The sequence below is a fragment of the Marmota flaviventris genome, chromosome 9, assembly GCF_047511675.1.
Source record: "Marmota flaviventris isolate mMarFla1 chromosome 9, mMarFla1.hap1, whole genome shotgun sequence".
NCBI lineage: Eukaryota > Metazoa > Chordata > Mammalia > Rodentia > Sciuridae > Marmota > Marmota flaviventris.
In genome coordinates, this window is record NC_092506.1 from 59497468 (window position 1) to 59513685 (window position 16218).

At 38.0% G+C, this 16218-nt stretch overlaps 1 protein-coding gene across 1 annotated transcript; it reads left to right on the plus strand.

Annotated features, from left to right (window-relative positions):
* Positions 1-7694: 7694 nt before the first annotated feature.
* On the plus strand, positions 7695-8660 carry Or51g1 (olfactory receptor family 51 subfamily G member 1). The gene has a single exon (XM_027942748.2). It carries the CDS (start codon positions 7695-7697, stop codon positions 8658-8660), a length of 966 nt encoding a protein of 321 aa, XP_027798549.2.
* The last annotated feature ends 7558 nt before the right edge of the window (positions 8661-16218 follow it).

Here is a 16218-nt window from a genome sequence, read left to right on the forward strand (position 1 = left end):
GGATTCCCAGATTTTGCATCTGAAAATCTGATATGTTAAGGAAAACTGGAAGATTCTGCTGCTTACATTTTAGGATATATGCCAATAAACACTATGAGAAAATGGCCTATGTCAATACCTCTCTTGAAAACATTCTGCTCCTACATTGTTGTCTGAAGTAATAAAATCCTTAAAAGCTAAAATGGTTCTTTGTTTGTTTTTTTTTTTTGTTGTTGTTGTTTGTTTGTTTTAAAGCTCATGGTAATGCTATGAGTGATCTGTCTAGTCCCAGAATACCCTGCACACACTTGCTAACTTTAAAATCTGCATATAAAAAACATTTCCAGATATAAATTCAAACTAACAATGCTATTATTTTGGATTTATATGAGCCTCCTACACTATTATCCAGGTTATTATATTTAAATACCTTCAAAAAACCAAATTTTATTGTTTATTTTAATGGTCTTTGTAAAAAGAAATACATTTATCTTGTCATTTATACATACTCAGTTTCCCCATATATTTTACTCCCACTTGTTAGAATAAGTTTATTATAAGCATGTATCTAAGGGGCATCCATTTTTATTTTTTATTGGTTCTTTTTAGTTGTACATGATAGTAGGATCCATTTTGATATAATTACACAAGCATGTCTTGTGAAACTCAAAAACCTAAATCCCCTTAGTACCTTGGCAATCTTGGATTCCCAGATTATACATCTCAAAATCTAACCTATAAAGGAAAACTGAAAGATTCTGCTTCTTACTTTTTTAGGATATATGTCAATAAAATATTTTATTCTAATTAGGACCCCATTCTTGTGAATGTATACAATGGTTGGATTCACTATGTTATATTCATATATGTACATAGTAAAGTTATATCAGATTCATTCCACTGTTGTCACCAGCTGGGTGGGCTGGCAAAATGAGCTGGGTTCAAAGGAGTTGGCTGTATCAATAACTAAGAAAACAGTGAAAAAAACATGCAGCACACCAACGTGAGTTTCTAAGAATGAGAGTGGGACAGCTCAGTGACCCCAAGGGTCAGCTCCACGCTGGGCAACGTTGGAAAGAGCAAGAGAGAGAGCAAACCCCAAACCCTCCTATTTATTGGGTAGAAGACATTGGATAAAATATTCTTCCTAAATAAGGCAAGGGGTAGGGTTTCGAAGGGTGGAATCTTGCTTGGTGATGTCTTGTGGTCAGCAGATTGATTGACATCTTAGCAAGTCATACCCATCTCAGGTGCTGTGTGGGAACTCAGGCAGATTGAGAGGAAAGGGACATTTGCATCGCACAGCCCAAACAATGCTCAATGCCAGCAAAGTCCCCTCATACGCCCAAATGTGCATAGCTCACACACACACAGCCCATGGATGGCTTGGGACACACTGTCTTTCCTTTTCTTACTCCCTCCCTTCCCTTCATTCTAATCAATAGAACATCTATTCTTTCCCTCTCTCCTTATTTCGGTTAGTATCTACATATCACTGAAAATATTCGACCTTTGGTTTTTCGAGATTGGCTTATGAACAATTTTTATTATCTAACAAAATTGTCTTTTTATTATCTAAACAAAATTAGTGAGGCTTTTACTTTTTTCTTCAATCTTGAATCCAGGTGGGGTCACATTTTCATGATGAAACCTTCCCTGATCACTTCCAACCTAGATAGACATTATAATTTCTCCTAAATGTCAATCTTCCTGTACTTGTTCTTAAAATCATATATATTAAGGATTATTTCCTTATATTCTAGGATCATTTTCTTATAATCTTAGAATCCTGTACTTGTTCTGAATATCATATATATTAAGGATTACTTCCTTAATTCTAGAATTATTTCCTTATAATCCTAGAATCCTAGATATCATTCATAACTTATTTTTTAAATATATTATACAATTATTTGGTGTTAGAATATGAGTTTCAGGAGAGCAGTGACTGCTTATTTTATTCACTACTTCATATCAGCGGCTAGCTCAGTGAAAAATGTAATATACAAAGTCCAAAAGTTGTGCGCACACACATGCACACAGACTTTAACATCACAGAGAAATAACTGTATTGTTGCTCATTTATGACCACATTTAATGCTTTTTCTGTGCCCAATGCATACTTCAATGTCATTATGTTTGTTTTATATCACTAACAAGAAAATATGCTTTCAGTTTTGAAATGTTTTGAATAAGTATGGTGAATAACAATCTTCAAATGATTAGATATTGATAATGATGCTTATTTTGATAAAGGAGAGTAGTGAGTACAGTTAAGATTTGAAGAGGCTGAGAAAGTGTCTTTGGGGTCTCCTTTCAGCATGAGAAGAACTTAACTGCAAAGAAGATAAGATTCTTCAACAAGGAACCATCTTTCAGGTATAATATACAAGTTTCACAAAAGCTTAGCGATTTACAACAACAATAATCTTTCATTCACTTATAGTTTTGTAATCTGTTCAGAGCTCAGCAGAGAAATCTCATCTCTGTTCCACACAGCACCACTTAGGCACCTTCAGAGTGGCTGGAGGATACACGTGTAAAATGGTTACACCCATAGCTGCCAGTTGATGCTGGTTGCCAGAGTTGAATTTAGCTAAACTTCAACATGTGACCTCTACACAAATCTTGGACTTCTAATAACATGATGACTGGATTTAAAGGAGTACCATAAGAGAAAGTAATGTGTTCCTGGAAGCGGGTTGGAAGCTTCTAAATCTAAAACATTGTACCTGGCAAGGTATAGAGTCACTTCTACTGTACCTCTTAGTTACACATTAAAGGGGATAGTAAGTTTCAAAGGAAGGAGAAACCAATTCCACCTTTTGAAAAAAATGGTAATAATTTGGAATTGCCTTTAACCCATCAGAGACAGAATTTTTGCTTCTTTAGTTTTACATTCAGTTTCATAACTATAAACCATAGATTAGTGTGAATCTCTTCTGCATTTGCATGCATCCTCATTGCTGAGCAGTGAAGACCATCCTGCGCTGCTCACGATGGTGTCACAGAAACTACTATCTAGGCTGATCATCAGATAAGACTTGGAAAGCTATAATTATTTTGCATTTCAGTTCAGCTCCCACATCCATTCCTCTCAGCAACCAAGGAAGGAATGGAATAGGGAGAATTAAGCCCAACATTTCTCAGGCTCTCCACTATCTACTGCACATACACATACTCCATCCTTTAAAAGCAATGAAACATGAGTGATTTCATTTTTTGCCATGTGACATCATGTCTTCTGTATATATTCTACCAACTTATCTCATTCTCATTCCTAAGAGGAATATCACTACTCTAACAAAACTTAATCTAAGTCCCTAAAAAAATAAATAAATAAATGTATCACCTTCCTACTTCTTCTAATGACCTGACTATACCTTATGTATTGTCCTATTTTTTAATTTCTTTGCTAATAACTACTGCCCCTCAGCCTCTAAACATGCTTGCTTAAAAGTGTTTAAAGAGTAACATACCCTGGATACCTCAACTTACTCAGTCTTCATCAATTTCTTATTTACTGTAATGTGTTTTGATTTTTTATTGATACATACATGACATTCCATGTCTCATGAGCGCATATTACATGGAGTTTTTGTTTGTGTCTTAGTTCTTTCTTTCCTCCTCTTTCTACTCTCTAGACATGAGCAGATCACTCTAGCTCTTCAGTTGACCAGTATCAGGAGGTAACAGAGATTATATAAAGATGCACTAGCTGCATTTGAGGCAGACCAGTGTAGGCAGACATTTAGAAATCCAGAAATTTATGTCAATAACTCAACAGGTCCTTGGCAAAGGGACTGTATACAGCCTCTGTTGGGAACCCTTTTAGAATCCTGTCTCTTATTTATCTCCAAATTCATACAATCATAGGATGGCATATGAATTTACAGAATTCTTCATATTGAACAACATTTGCATTTCTCAAACAACTAGGACTTGCAATAGTCTTTGTCTCTTCACCCTCTCATGTGTTTTTCCAATATTATTAATTTCAACATTAGCTTTAGCAATGACCTCTAGTTTGGTTTATATTTACATTTTGCTTGCTTTTCTCATTTCTTAAAAACTTTAGCATTTCTTAAAGAGTTAAAATATATGAAGTTAATAATTATACACTTTAGATAATAAATGAGGTTGTGAATATAAATAATATTAAATATAATATGTAATACTTATTAATGATTTTATCATATGTGTTGACCACTAAAATAGTTTTAATCAAAAATTAGACTTAATAGTAACATCTCTCCTAAAAGTAAAGCAAACCCATCTATCAGTTCTTGGAAAACTAAGATCTTGTTAACTTTACTAATTACTTTAATAATAGTATTTACCAAGAATGCATGAAGTATCAGCTATCCTGTTCAGGTGCATATATCAATAATTTAAATTGATCTTAGAAGAAGTCTTGGTAAAGATATTGGTAATTGAAAGAAGTGAACTATTTGAAGGTATTAAATCAGTATTTAGAGTATGAGTTTCTGAATTGTGACTCAAATCACGTATACTGGGAGGACAACACAGGAATGTCTAATAGTAACTAAGAAACCAATAGTTTAAGACCAAAGACCAAGAACTTCCTTCCTTCTCCCTAACCTCAAACCAAATCACATTACCAGTTGACTCTAAAACAGATGAGAATTCTTGATAGTATCAAAATCCATGTTGAAAAAAGGAGGGGGTGTATTCCTCACTTAAAACAGGAAATAATAATCTCAGAGAGATTAAGTAATTTGCCCTTGGTCACACAATCATATGGTTAAAAGTGTCAGAGATAGCTACGGTGGTGTCACAAGTTCAAAATCTCAGAAACTCTTGAGGCTGATGGAGGAGGATCACAAGTTTGAGGCCAGCCTCAGCAACTTAGCAAGGCCCTGTCTCAAAACAAAAAATAAAAAGAGCTGGGGTGTACCTCAGAGGTAGAGCACCCCAAGGTTTATTCCATCTCCAGGACTATGAGAGAAAGAAAGCAAAGAGGGAAAGAAAGGAGGAAGGAAGAAAGGTAGGGAGGGAGGAAGGGAGGGAAAGAAGGAGGGAGGGGCAAAGAGAGAAAGAAAAAAAGAATCAGAAGTAAGGCTGATGACTTTATATTTTATCTGAATCAAATCTCTCTCTTTCTCCCTCCACCCTGCTCTCCATGTCTAGCTGGGTGTTTAATTTACAGTTTCAAAACATGGAATCCACAACTAGAAACATACAAATATCTTGAAGATAACCCTTGCACACACACAGTATAGATTTCCCTCCGTAACTGTTTTCCCTTGATTCCCATGTTTTAGGGCTTCTCATCAGCTAAGAACCATGAATACTCTTCCGGGAATTCAGCTTCAGAAAAAGTCCCCAAGGAGAAACTCCTGGACATTTCAAAAAGCCGTCACATTTTAAATACGGGATATTCTTGTAGCCAAGCTACAGTGCAACCTGAGTTCTGAAGTATGTTTTCTGAGAAGTCCTGTTCCTTCCAGCTATTGGTGCTCAGGTATGATTGTAGGCAGCATCACACAGAGAATAGTCTAGAACACAGAGGGACTGGGCATTTGGAACCAGGAACACACACTGAGCTCTCCGTCCTGGCTACTTGCTAAATCCTCATATCATGCTAGTAAGGCAGTTTTAAGTTGCAGATGGATTGGGATAGAAGACCTGCAATTCTGTCACTATGTGACATTGTCAAACCAAGGTAGACATTTATTCTTTTATTTATTTATTTATTTATTTTTAGTTCTTCGACATCTCTCTAACTTACTAAGGGAAGACTTTTGAAAGAATATCTCAATTTCCTGTATTTCTTCCTGTATTTCATCTGTAGATTTTTCTAACTTCTATATTATATACTATCTTCACTTAAATTGTTTGCAATGTTGTGATTTGAGCCCTTCTCCGTCCTGCTCATATTTCGTCTCCTAGCATTTTTTTCCATACACTTGGCAGACATCCTATAACTCAAGCTCTCACTCAAACCAAATATCAGTACACATAACATCCTCTAGAATCTCTCACCAAGAATTTCTTTCTTTTTCTTTTTTTTTTTTTCCTTATTGGTACCATGGATTGAACCAAGAAGTGCTTAACCACGGAGCCACGCCCCCAAACTTTTTATCCTTTTTTCTTTTTTGAGACAGATCTCATTTAATTGCTGAGGCTGGCTTTGAACTTTCAATCCTCCTGTTTCAGCCTCCCGAGGTGTTGGGATTACAGATGGGCACCACCACACAACAGCAGGAATTCTTTTGTAAACTTGTGTTCAGCATGTCCAAAACTGAACTCAGTCCCCCAAACATTTTACCTCTCTATTGTTATCCATTTCAGTTCATTAGTCATTTTTCATATAATGGAAATCTCTGTACACATGCTTGCCCAAGGTAGGAAATTTTAAGTTTTTAATTTACTTTTTAATTGTCTAACTCTTGTAACAGTTAAGTTGGTATGCAATCATAGTAGAAAATATGTTGTAAAGTGATCATGTAAACTCCAGACTATACTGCCAGGGTTGGGATTTTCTCCTTAACCCTTACTTTCTCTGCAGACTTACCCAATTGCTTTACCTCTTTGTGCCATGATTTCCAAACTATGCTCATGAGAATAGAACCTATATGGTAATATTGGTGTCAGAGTTGAATGACACAATTCACATTAGACATTTAGAAAAGTAACAAGTCTATAGCATATTTAATAAATATTATTTATTTTAAACTTCTTATGCATGCGATAAATAATATACTAGTTGCATTGCATTTGCATGCAAAGAACACAATAGAGCATTTTTCAGTGTAACTGAATAAAACTTCTTCAGGGAGAGCAAAGGAAAACCCAGTCCATGCATTTGAAGAATCTCTACCTGTTGTCATAGTACACAAGCCCCAGAGACACAGCTGACTCCAAGTCCTTCAAATTTAGTTTCCTCATCTTATGCTAAGGATTAGAGGCTTTTACCAGCTATTTTAGATTTCTCTTCTTAATTTCTTGTGCCTTAGATTTGATGCACACCTCTTTTGCATTCCCATCTCCACACAGAAGACCAATTTAACCAGTCTGATATCAGAGACACACATCTATCCTGTCCCCTTTTCTAGAATTATTTTTTTTTCTGAAGGCCCAGGTTCTTCTATGATGTTATTCAGTTCCAGTCTTCAGATTTACATACTACATTTGGCCTCCTAACCTACCAAAAGCTGTTATGTAGATTCAGGAAATATATCTCTCTGGTCACAAGTTTCAATTTCAAAGAGTTCAATAAACATTTACTAAACACTCCCTCTGAACTCCCCTATAGGCTAGGCAAGTTATAAATACTTTTGAAGGCACATTGTAGACACCTGATCCTAGTAGAAATTATATAAAATGATGTATAGTACAAATTCCCCATATATATGATTTCTAAATTCTTCAATTATTGCATTGGGGTATTTTTTCCAGGAGGTAACATATTTAAAAATTGTGTTATCTGAGGTGACATAATTAAACCACTAAGAGGCCAACATTGATGGAGAATCTGATGGCACTCATGGGTTGTAGGAATCCACTGTAAAAGTGCCCCTTCTGAACCTTCTGGAAAAGACAAATTGATCTAGAGCCCCAATTCTCTCCCATGCCATCTGCAGACCCTTCCTGACTCACTAGTCCTGGCTAAGTGACTGAGAAATCAGCCCTGTCTCTCTTCAGGAATCTCATTCTATATCACAGGTTGGTGAATCTAAAATTGTAAAGTCATGGCCATTTCTTACAACAGCAGCCTCCAAAAAGCCACCTTCTTTCTGACGGGCTTTCAAGGTCTGGAAGATCTCCATGGCTGGATCTCTATTCCCTTCTGCTCCATCTACCTGACGGTTATCCTTGGGAACCTCACCATCCTGCACATCATCCGAACCGATGCCACCCTCCATGAGCCCATGTACTATTTCCTGGCCATGCTGGCCCTCACCGACTTGGGCCTTTGCCTGTCCACACTGCCCACCGTCCTGGGCATCTTCTGGTTTGATGCCAGAGAGATTGGCATCCCTGCCTGCTTCACTCAGCTCTTCTTCATCCACACCTTGTCTCTGGTGGAGTCCTCCGTGCTGTTGTCCATGTCCGTTGACCGCTACGTGGCCATTTGCAACCCACTGCGCTACTCCAGTGTCCTGACGCCTACACGTATCATCAAGATGGGGCTGAGCTCAGTGCTTAGAAGTGCTCTGCTCATCCTCCCCTTGCCGTTCCTCCTTAAGCGCTTCCAGTACTGCCACTCCCACGTGCTGGCCCATGCCTATTGTCTGCACCTGGAGATCATGAAGCTGGCCTGCTCTAGCATCATTGTCAATCACGTCTATGGGCTCTTTGTGGTGGCCTGCACCGTGGGTGTGGACTCCCTGCTCATATTCCTGTCGTATGCTCTCATCCTGCGCACTGTGCTGAGCATCGCCTCCCACCAGGAGCGCCTCCGGGCCCTCAACACCTGCATCTCCCACATCTGCGCTGTGCTGCTCTTCTACATCCCCATGATCGGCTTGTCTCTTGTGCATCGCTTTGGTGAACATCTGCCCCGCATTGTGCACCTTCTGATGTCTTATGTTTATCTGTTGGTACCACCCCTCATGAACCCCATTGTCTATAGCATCAAGACCACGCAAATCCGCCAACGTATTGTTAAGAAGTTTGAGTTTGTAAAATCACTTAGGTGTTTTCAAAAGGACTAAGTTAGCAGGAAGAGAAAAAGTTCACCCCGTTTTTTGTTTGTTTGTTTGTTTGTTTTGTTTGTTTGTTTTTGTTCATTTATTTCACGTATGCTGTGGAAAAAATAATTAATTAGCTCTGCAATAAATAGCCTGTGTAACCTTGGGGAAATTACCTACCTCTCTGGTCTTTCAGTTTCCTTAATTCAGGAATGAGTATAGAAGTAAAGTTGGGAGCAGTGGCACATACCTGTAATCCCAACTACTCAGGAGGCCGATGTAGAAGGATTGCAAGTTCAAGACAGAACTTAGTGAGATACTTTTCAAGATAAAATAAAGGGTTGGGAATATAACTCAGTGATAGAGCACTTGCCTAGCATGTACATAGCTCTGAGTTCAATTGCCAGTACCTAAAAAAAAAAAAAAAAAAAAAAGGAATAATTATACCTTTTCTCCTTAGAGAGATGTAGTGATAATTAAATGAGATAATCCATGCATGTATATCCCTAACACAGTGTCTGACAAACACACAATTCTCAACAAATATTAACTGTTATTATTTAAGAAAATTCAAGTGGCACACGCCTGTAATCCTAGTGGCTCAGGGGGCTGAGGCAGAAGGATCACGAGTTCAAAGCCAGCCTCAGCAAAAGAGAGGTGCTAAGCAACTCAGTGAGACCCTGTCTCTAGATAAATTGCAAAAAAGAAGTCTGGGAAATGTGCTTCAGTGGTTGAGTGCCCCTGAGTTCAGTCCCCAGTACTGCCCCCCTCCAAATAAAAGAAAATTCAAAACAGTAACACAAGTTTCATCTTTCAACGCCTCCAGTAAGTGGAATTTAATTGATGATCACTCTTAACTTACCTCTTAACTTATTTTTGTTATGTTATTATAATAATCATAATTTTTATTCATTGGCAACCTGTTGCACATATCCACACCCACACTCCCAATGATGGCTTTTCATGGAGGGTACTTGCTAAGGACACATGCACAAAATTAAGAAAAGGAGCAAATGCCCCGGGAGTCTGAGGAAAGGTACCAGATTGAAATAATATGAAAATATTCATGGATAATCAAAAAGGCAACAGAGGCTGAGGATTATCGCTTTCCATCTGAGGTACTAATCAAGCATCTTCTTATAAAGCATCTTGACTTCTTCCTTTAGTTATTATGTATATTGCAAGGGTGGAAAGGTGAGAGAAAGCATGCAATGTATTGTTTCTTTGTGAGGTATTTCCCGCATCTCTGGGCTCAGCCATGTTAAACAACACACGCACACAGGCTGCTGTGGTTCTTTTTTTACTGTTTTTGTTTATGTCCCCACAGTGCATATTTTCTGTGCCACCTTTGTTTGTGTTGGTACATATGTCCCATTTAGCTAGCTTGTGTGAATCATTTTTGCACTTAAATGGGACAGAAGAGGCTGGACACCTGAGGAATTTTCTGGAAGCAGGTTTATTGACTGCAGGGTTCAGAGGTGGCTCTCACATAAGAATTCTTCCTTTGAACCATGAGTATAGAAATACTTTGAACTTTATATCCAGTGGGGGGTTAGGGGACTAGGAGGTTCATATGACAAGAGCATTTTGTTCCACCCTTTAGATAGACAGGGTTTTTACAACTTTTTTTCTGCAAACCTGGCATTTATAAACAAAGAGGAAGCTACAAAACACATTGCCTTCTGCAGATTTTTCCTGATAGCTGATGTTCTGTGCAAAAAAAAAAAAAAACTCTCTGATAAGAAGAGGGATTTACATGCCACAAATATGGTTGGGGTTTCTGCTTAATTATGATAAGAGTCTTCTGGGTGGGGGTCTCTGGCCTGCTTCAGTATATTACACATATGTCTAGATACAGGAGAATTATAACACGATATATTCATATATATAGGTAGAGGTGTCCTCCTCTAGGACTTTACCTAGAGTCAGAAGAAGGAGAAAGTTTTGGCTCAGTAATTTCTTCCCTTTCCAGTTGTGTTGCCCTAACTCTAGTTGCCAAAAGGGAAACCAGTGAGAGAGCATTTTACCCAAAATGGAAGCAAGTAGAACCAGTGGAGCTTCAAGACAGTGGGCTATATACAAAAATGATTAGTTTTAGATCCTTGAATTTCCCAAGGCATCAGGAAAGAGAGAAGATTGCAATAGTAGTAGTAGTAGTAGTAGTAGTAGTAGTAGTAGTAATGTATTTGCATAACTTTACATAGGCACATATGAATATGAATACATAAAATGACACATATTTACACAATGGCTTGTGCAGTTCAAATACGTAGATTCATGTATTCACCCTAATGGAACTGCACGCTTCCTAGTGTCCTGGGTGCCTTCTGTTTTCCTGGGATTGTTGAAGAAGCCTGCTTCACTCAGTTCTTCTGTATTCACAATTCCTCATTCTTAGAGTCCTCACCTCTTCTCATGATGGCCTTGGATCTTTGGGAAGTACTTTCTCACACCTTGACATGTATTTCACTGTTCGTTGTTTCTAGAATCACAGAAGCAGGACTGTTCTTGGCAGGAGCCTGAGCCTTGCTTTCTCCTTCCTGTTCTAAGGTAATTCCATTACTGTGGATGAGCACTCTACCTTTTGCCCTGTTTACACCAAGCTAACAGGAACATGCCTGTCCAGGAACCGTCAGCTGCATGCAAGGTTGAGTAGCACTTGCTGTATTCTTACCTCATTCCTACCTCCCACCCTCTTAAATACAGGGACCTGCAGGGTGGTGTCTGGAGCTGGCTCTGCATACCTGTGTTGCTCACCCCTACACTGCTCTTGTGTTAGACAAACATTGTCATTGTTTTTGTATTTCTCAAATGACTTTATTTATTATTACCTTCACCATAAAAATGCTAACTTGTTTCAAATGGCTCTGTGTTTTCAATGATTTTAGTGTCCTTTTTTACCTAAATGTTGATTGAAATGTGTGCATTTTTAAATGTTTTAATATTCGTCTAGGAAAACATTGAATTCAATCATTTTGTTAAAATTTAAATTTCCTCTGTCTTCATTAAGTCCCATCTTATTATTATAAAAGGGTTGGTTTCCTTTTCAATTCTCATATAGACTTTTTAGAGAGTAGTTTTAATGAGATTACTTACTATTACCAATATTGCATATCTAATAAACTGGAGTCCAGAACTACATTCAGGTCTGTATGACCTCAAAAGTTGAACTTTTTTGAGATTGTGATGTTCAGACTTTGTGAATTCAAATTTCTCTACATTATATCCTATTCTTCCCTCACAGAAGATACATGGCTAAGATATAGAGAAGATAGGATTATATTTCCTATAATATGAACTAATCTTTATGCTCTTTCTATTAAGGCTATTGAAAGATTTATCAAATATTAATCAAAATTTCCTCCCTCTCCCCCCCATCTCCCTCACTCCCTCCAAACAAATGCACTGAAGTCTACTCAAAACATATCTAATAATAGCTTTCTCTTCCAAGAGTTTGGCCTTAAATATTACTCAAGATGAACATGTTTTGGATATGTTTCCCATTTCCATTAATGCAGAAACGTTCCGAGGTGAAAGGATTAGATCATGAGGGCAATAATCCCATTAGTCCATCCTAGAGTGAATGTACTGACTAGGCGTTAACCATAAGTAGGTGGGGTGTGATTAGAGGAGATGAGTCACTGGTGGCATGCTCTGGCACAGCACATCTTCCCCATGGCCCCTTCTCCTTTTTCTCTCTCTGTCTCCACACTCCCTAACTCCCTTGCTGCCATGAGGGAAGAAAATTTCCTCTGTTAGGCCTTTCCCCCATGATTTACTGCCTCACCTTGGGCTGGGAACAATGGAGTCATCCATGTACGGTCTGAGAACTCTAAAATCATGATCCTAAAATAAATTTTTTCTCGTCTAAGTTGATTTTTTTGAGTATTTTTTTAAAACATTTTTTTTAGTTGCTTATGGATCTTTATTTACTTGTTGAGAATCAAACCTAGTGCCTCAGGCATACTAGGCAAGCACTATACCACTGAGCTACAACCCCAGCCCTCTAAGTTGTTCTTTTTGGGTATTTTCATCACAGCAATGCAAAACTAACTAAAACAGGCATGGAGAATAAGATGCATCTCTTATTGTATATGAAATATTATTTTGCTATTAAATATTTGCTAAATCCATGAATAGATGTTTGACAGGATTATAGCTAAATAGGTGTGATGGACTGAATTGTTTCTACCCTAAATTCTATGTTTAAGTATTGACTTGAAGGGTCTCAGGATGTAACTATATTTAGAGATAAGTTCACTAATGAGAAAAGTAAGTGAAAATAAGGTCACTAGGATAGAGCCATATAACTGGTGCCCTTATTAATGAGAAACTTTGGATACTTAAAGAGAAGTCAGGAGTTCACATGCACAGATAAAAGGTCATGTGAGATCATAGGAAGAGACTAAGAAAACAGGCTTCAGGAGAAGCCAAGGCTGTCAACATCTTAATCTAGGATTTTGTTGGCCTTCAGAACTATAAAAAAAAAAAATCCTTTGTTAAGTTATCAAGTCTATAGCATTTTATTACATAAACTAGTAAATTAATATAACAGGCAACTGAGATGGGTAGTAATTCTAGGCTAAAAGTGAAGATAAATATTTAATTATGGAAGGAATAGAAAATTCTGATTATGAAATCAGACTTGTAAAGAAATCGTGAAGACAATGATATGTATGTGAAAATTCCCAAATCTCGTGGTTGACATAAATATCCAATTTTCTGAATCTGTCAGGAAAGGACAAGGCCCAGAAATATGCATTTAACAAGCATCACAAGAGATTCTGATCCAGATCATCTGGCGACTGTGATTTGAGCCACACTGGTTCATCACACTTCAATGTGTATACAGCACATCCATCAAGAACACGAGAGTGAGGCCACAGGACCAACCAGGTCAACAAACTGGAATAAACTCTTGGGACTGGTTTGGGGACTCTGGAACATTCCTTTATAGCTTTACCTTCACACTCCCAAGAGAAAGCCAACAAGTTCATTTTGATTATCTGAGTAATAAAAAAACTGAAATGGCCCTCCCTTCCTGTCTCTAATTGTCTTCCCCCTCAACTTTCCCAGTGTCCAAAAATGGATGGCTAACTCTTCATATCTTTGTATTTACCTATAAAAACTCATTTTCAAGTTTTTTAAAAATTTGTTTATTGTGTTGCCTTCTATTTTTTTTTTCTCTTTCTTTTGTTTTGGTACCAAGGATTCAACCCATGGCCTATTAAGCACATGCTGTACCACTGAGCTTCACCCTAACCCTCGCTATTCAATTTTAACAGAGTCACCCTCCATGCAATGGAACACCAGAACTCATTTCTCATATAGAACTCTAAATTAGTGCCCATCGAGCACCTTCTCCTCATCCCTTTTCCCCCCTTTCTCTCCCTGGTCCTTAGTAACCATTGTTTTACTCACATTTTCTGAGACCAACTTTATTAGATTCCACAACAGTAAGATTATGTGATATTTGTCTTTCTGTGTCTAGCTTACTAAAAAGCCCTTTCAAAATATCAAATACGGTTATCTATGCCTACCATGCCCAAGGTCACTCCCAATGTACATAATTGGAACTGTGCTGTACCATACATGCAACATTATCAACAGCACATGCTCTGCTTTCCTGGAGTTGCAGAGTTTGTTAAAAATTTTCTCAACATCCTTCAGCAGTAGTAACAAGAACATGGCACCCACTGGACTTCCCATCCAGGCAGCTCAAAGTTGTCTCCTTTTTATCTTTCCCTCAGAGACTGAGATAATGAGGTCCAGAGACCTATCCACAGTAGGGAATTGATTAAAGATCCTCAAAGGGTCTCAACAGTACTTCCGGCACTTACATAAAATCACGGATTTAAACATCCACCCTCCAGTCCCTCCATACCTCTTATGCCCTGTGTGTTTAGCCTCCCTTCTTCCTGGTTGTGAGTTGTAGAGCTTCTAGGTGCTCCGCTGTGGAGCAGAGATCTCAGAAGAGTCAACCTGAGGTGAAGAAGGAGGAGAGACAAAGGATTTGAACCATGAAAAGGCTATAGAGGATGCCTGCTGAAGATGGAAACAGCTGCACCCAGATCTCGCTAACTGCACAGGATCCCAGATCTGACCTTAGAAGTAGCTCAGAAGACGGCTTTCTCACATCCATTCACTTCCTTGGTTCCTGCCCAGAGATTTGCCTCCTACCCAGTAACAGCTGGATCATTGATGTAAGCAAGTTGAGTGGGCAAAATTGAGGTGCAGAAATGAGATGAACTCAATTATGAAGGGCTCAGCATCTAGTCCTTAGCCCCAGGCACAGGGTTATAGAATCAAGAGTTACTTCCAAAAAACAAAGAGTTAGGTGGATAAGAAATAATCTGACCCTCTGGAAGAAAATCTTTTCTGTAACACAAAAGGACATTTCTATGAGTAACCACAAAATATAAATAGAATCAGAACAGTCATTTATCTTGCCCAAGTCCCTTCAGAAAAAATCCCCAAGCAGAGCAACTAGGGGTAGAAAGTCATGTTAAATTTACTTCCCAATCCCACCCTACTTTTGATAATTGCTTTAGTACTAATTAGAAACAATGAAATCTTCCCCAAACCTGATAATAGATATTCTGAATATATATTAATAAGAAGCACTTAGAAGAATTATCTTACCAGCATCTTTCTGGTCAGCAGGTGATCTTTCCCAAGCAGATATCACTTGGCTTCATTATTCTAGACTTTTTTTTTATTTCCATGTCCCTTCCTCCAACCTATCCTTCTCTCTCTGATTCCTATTTGCCCCCCACCTACCACCACTTACACTTACAAAGCACAGCTTCCAAATCCAAACACAGTCTGTCTTTAGCCTACCACAAACAGGTGGTAGGAACCAAAGGGTTTTGATCTCTCTAATATCTTTTGTCATGTAACCTTAACCCGTTAAACAGCCAATTTATTAATTCAATTTTTTTCCAATAATTGGTATGTGCTTTGCAGCTTCAGAATTTGAATTCCAGCTCCACCACTGATGGAAAGTATGACTTCAGACACACTATTGAATTCTCTCTCTCTTTCCACGTTTGCAAGTTGAGATAATACTACTAACTTGCAACGTTTCTCTAAGACCTTAATGTGATCATTTTTACAGTGGTCCTGGTAAAATGCTTGGCAAATAGTAACTGATTATCAGGAATTATTTCACTCTAAGACAATTTTCTGCCTTTATTTTCATAAGTCATATTGTTGACTAAGATGTAGTGTGCCTGTCTCTGACAGGTAAGTTTATTCTGCCTTTTCTAAATTCACTGTGATGAATAATGTGGTGACCACTGATCATGGCTGCAGCAGAAGCCAATAAACTGCTTCAAGTGGACAGTGAGTTAATAACAGAGGCAATTTAATGGCTTTGGAGTGAAAGATAAAATGTCTCTCTATATATGTATGCATTTCTCTAACCAATTTTTTGTCTGATTTTATTTTTCAGTGCTGGGGATTGAAACCCAGAGCCCCACAAAATTCAGGCAAGTACTCCACCACTGTGGTGCATCCCTAATCCATTTATTTATTACTTTAGATAGAGATCAGGATTCAGTACACTTTAAAGGACTATTGA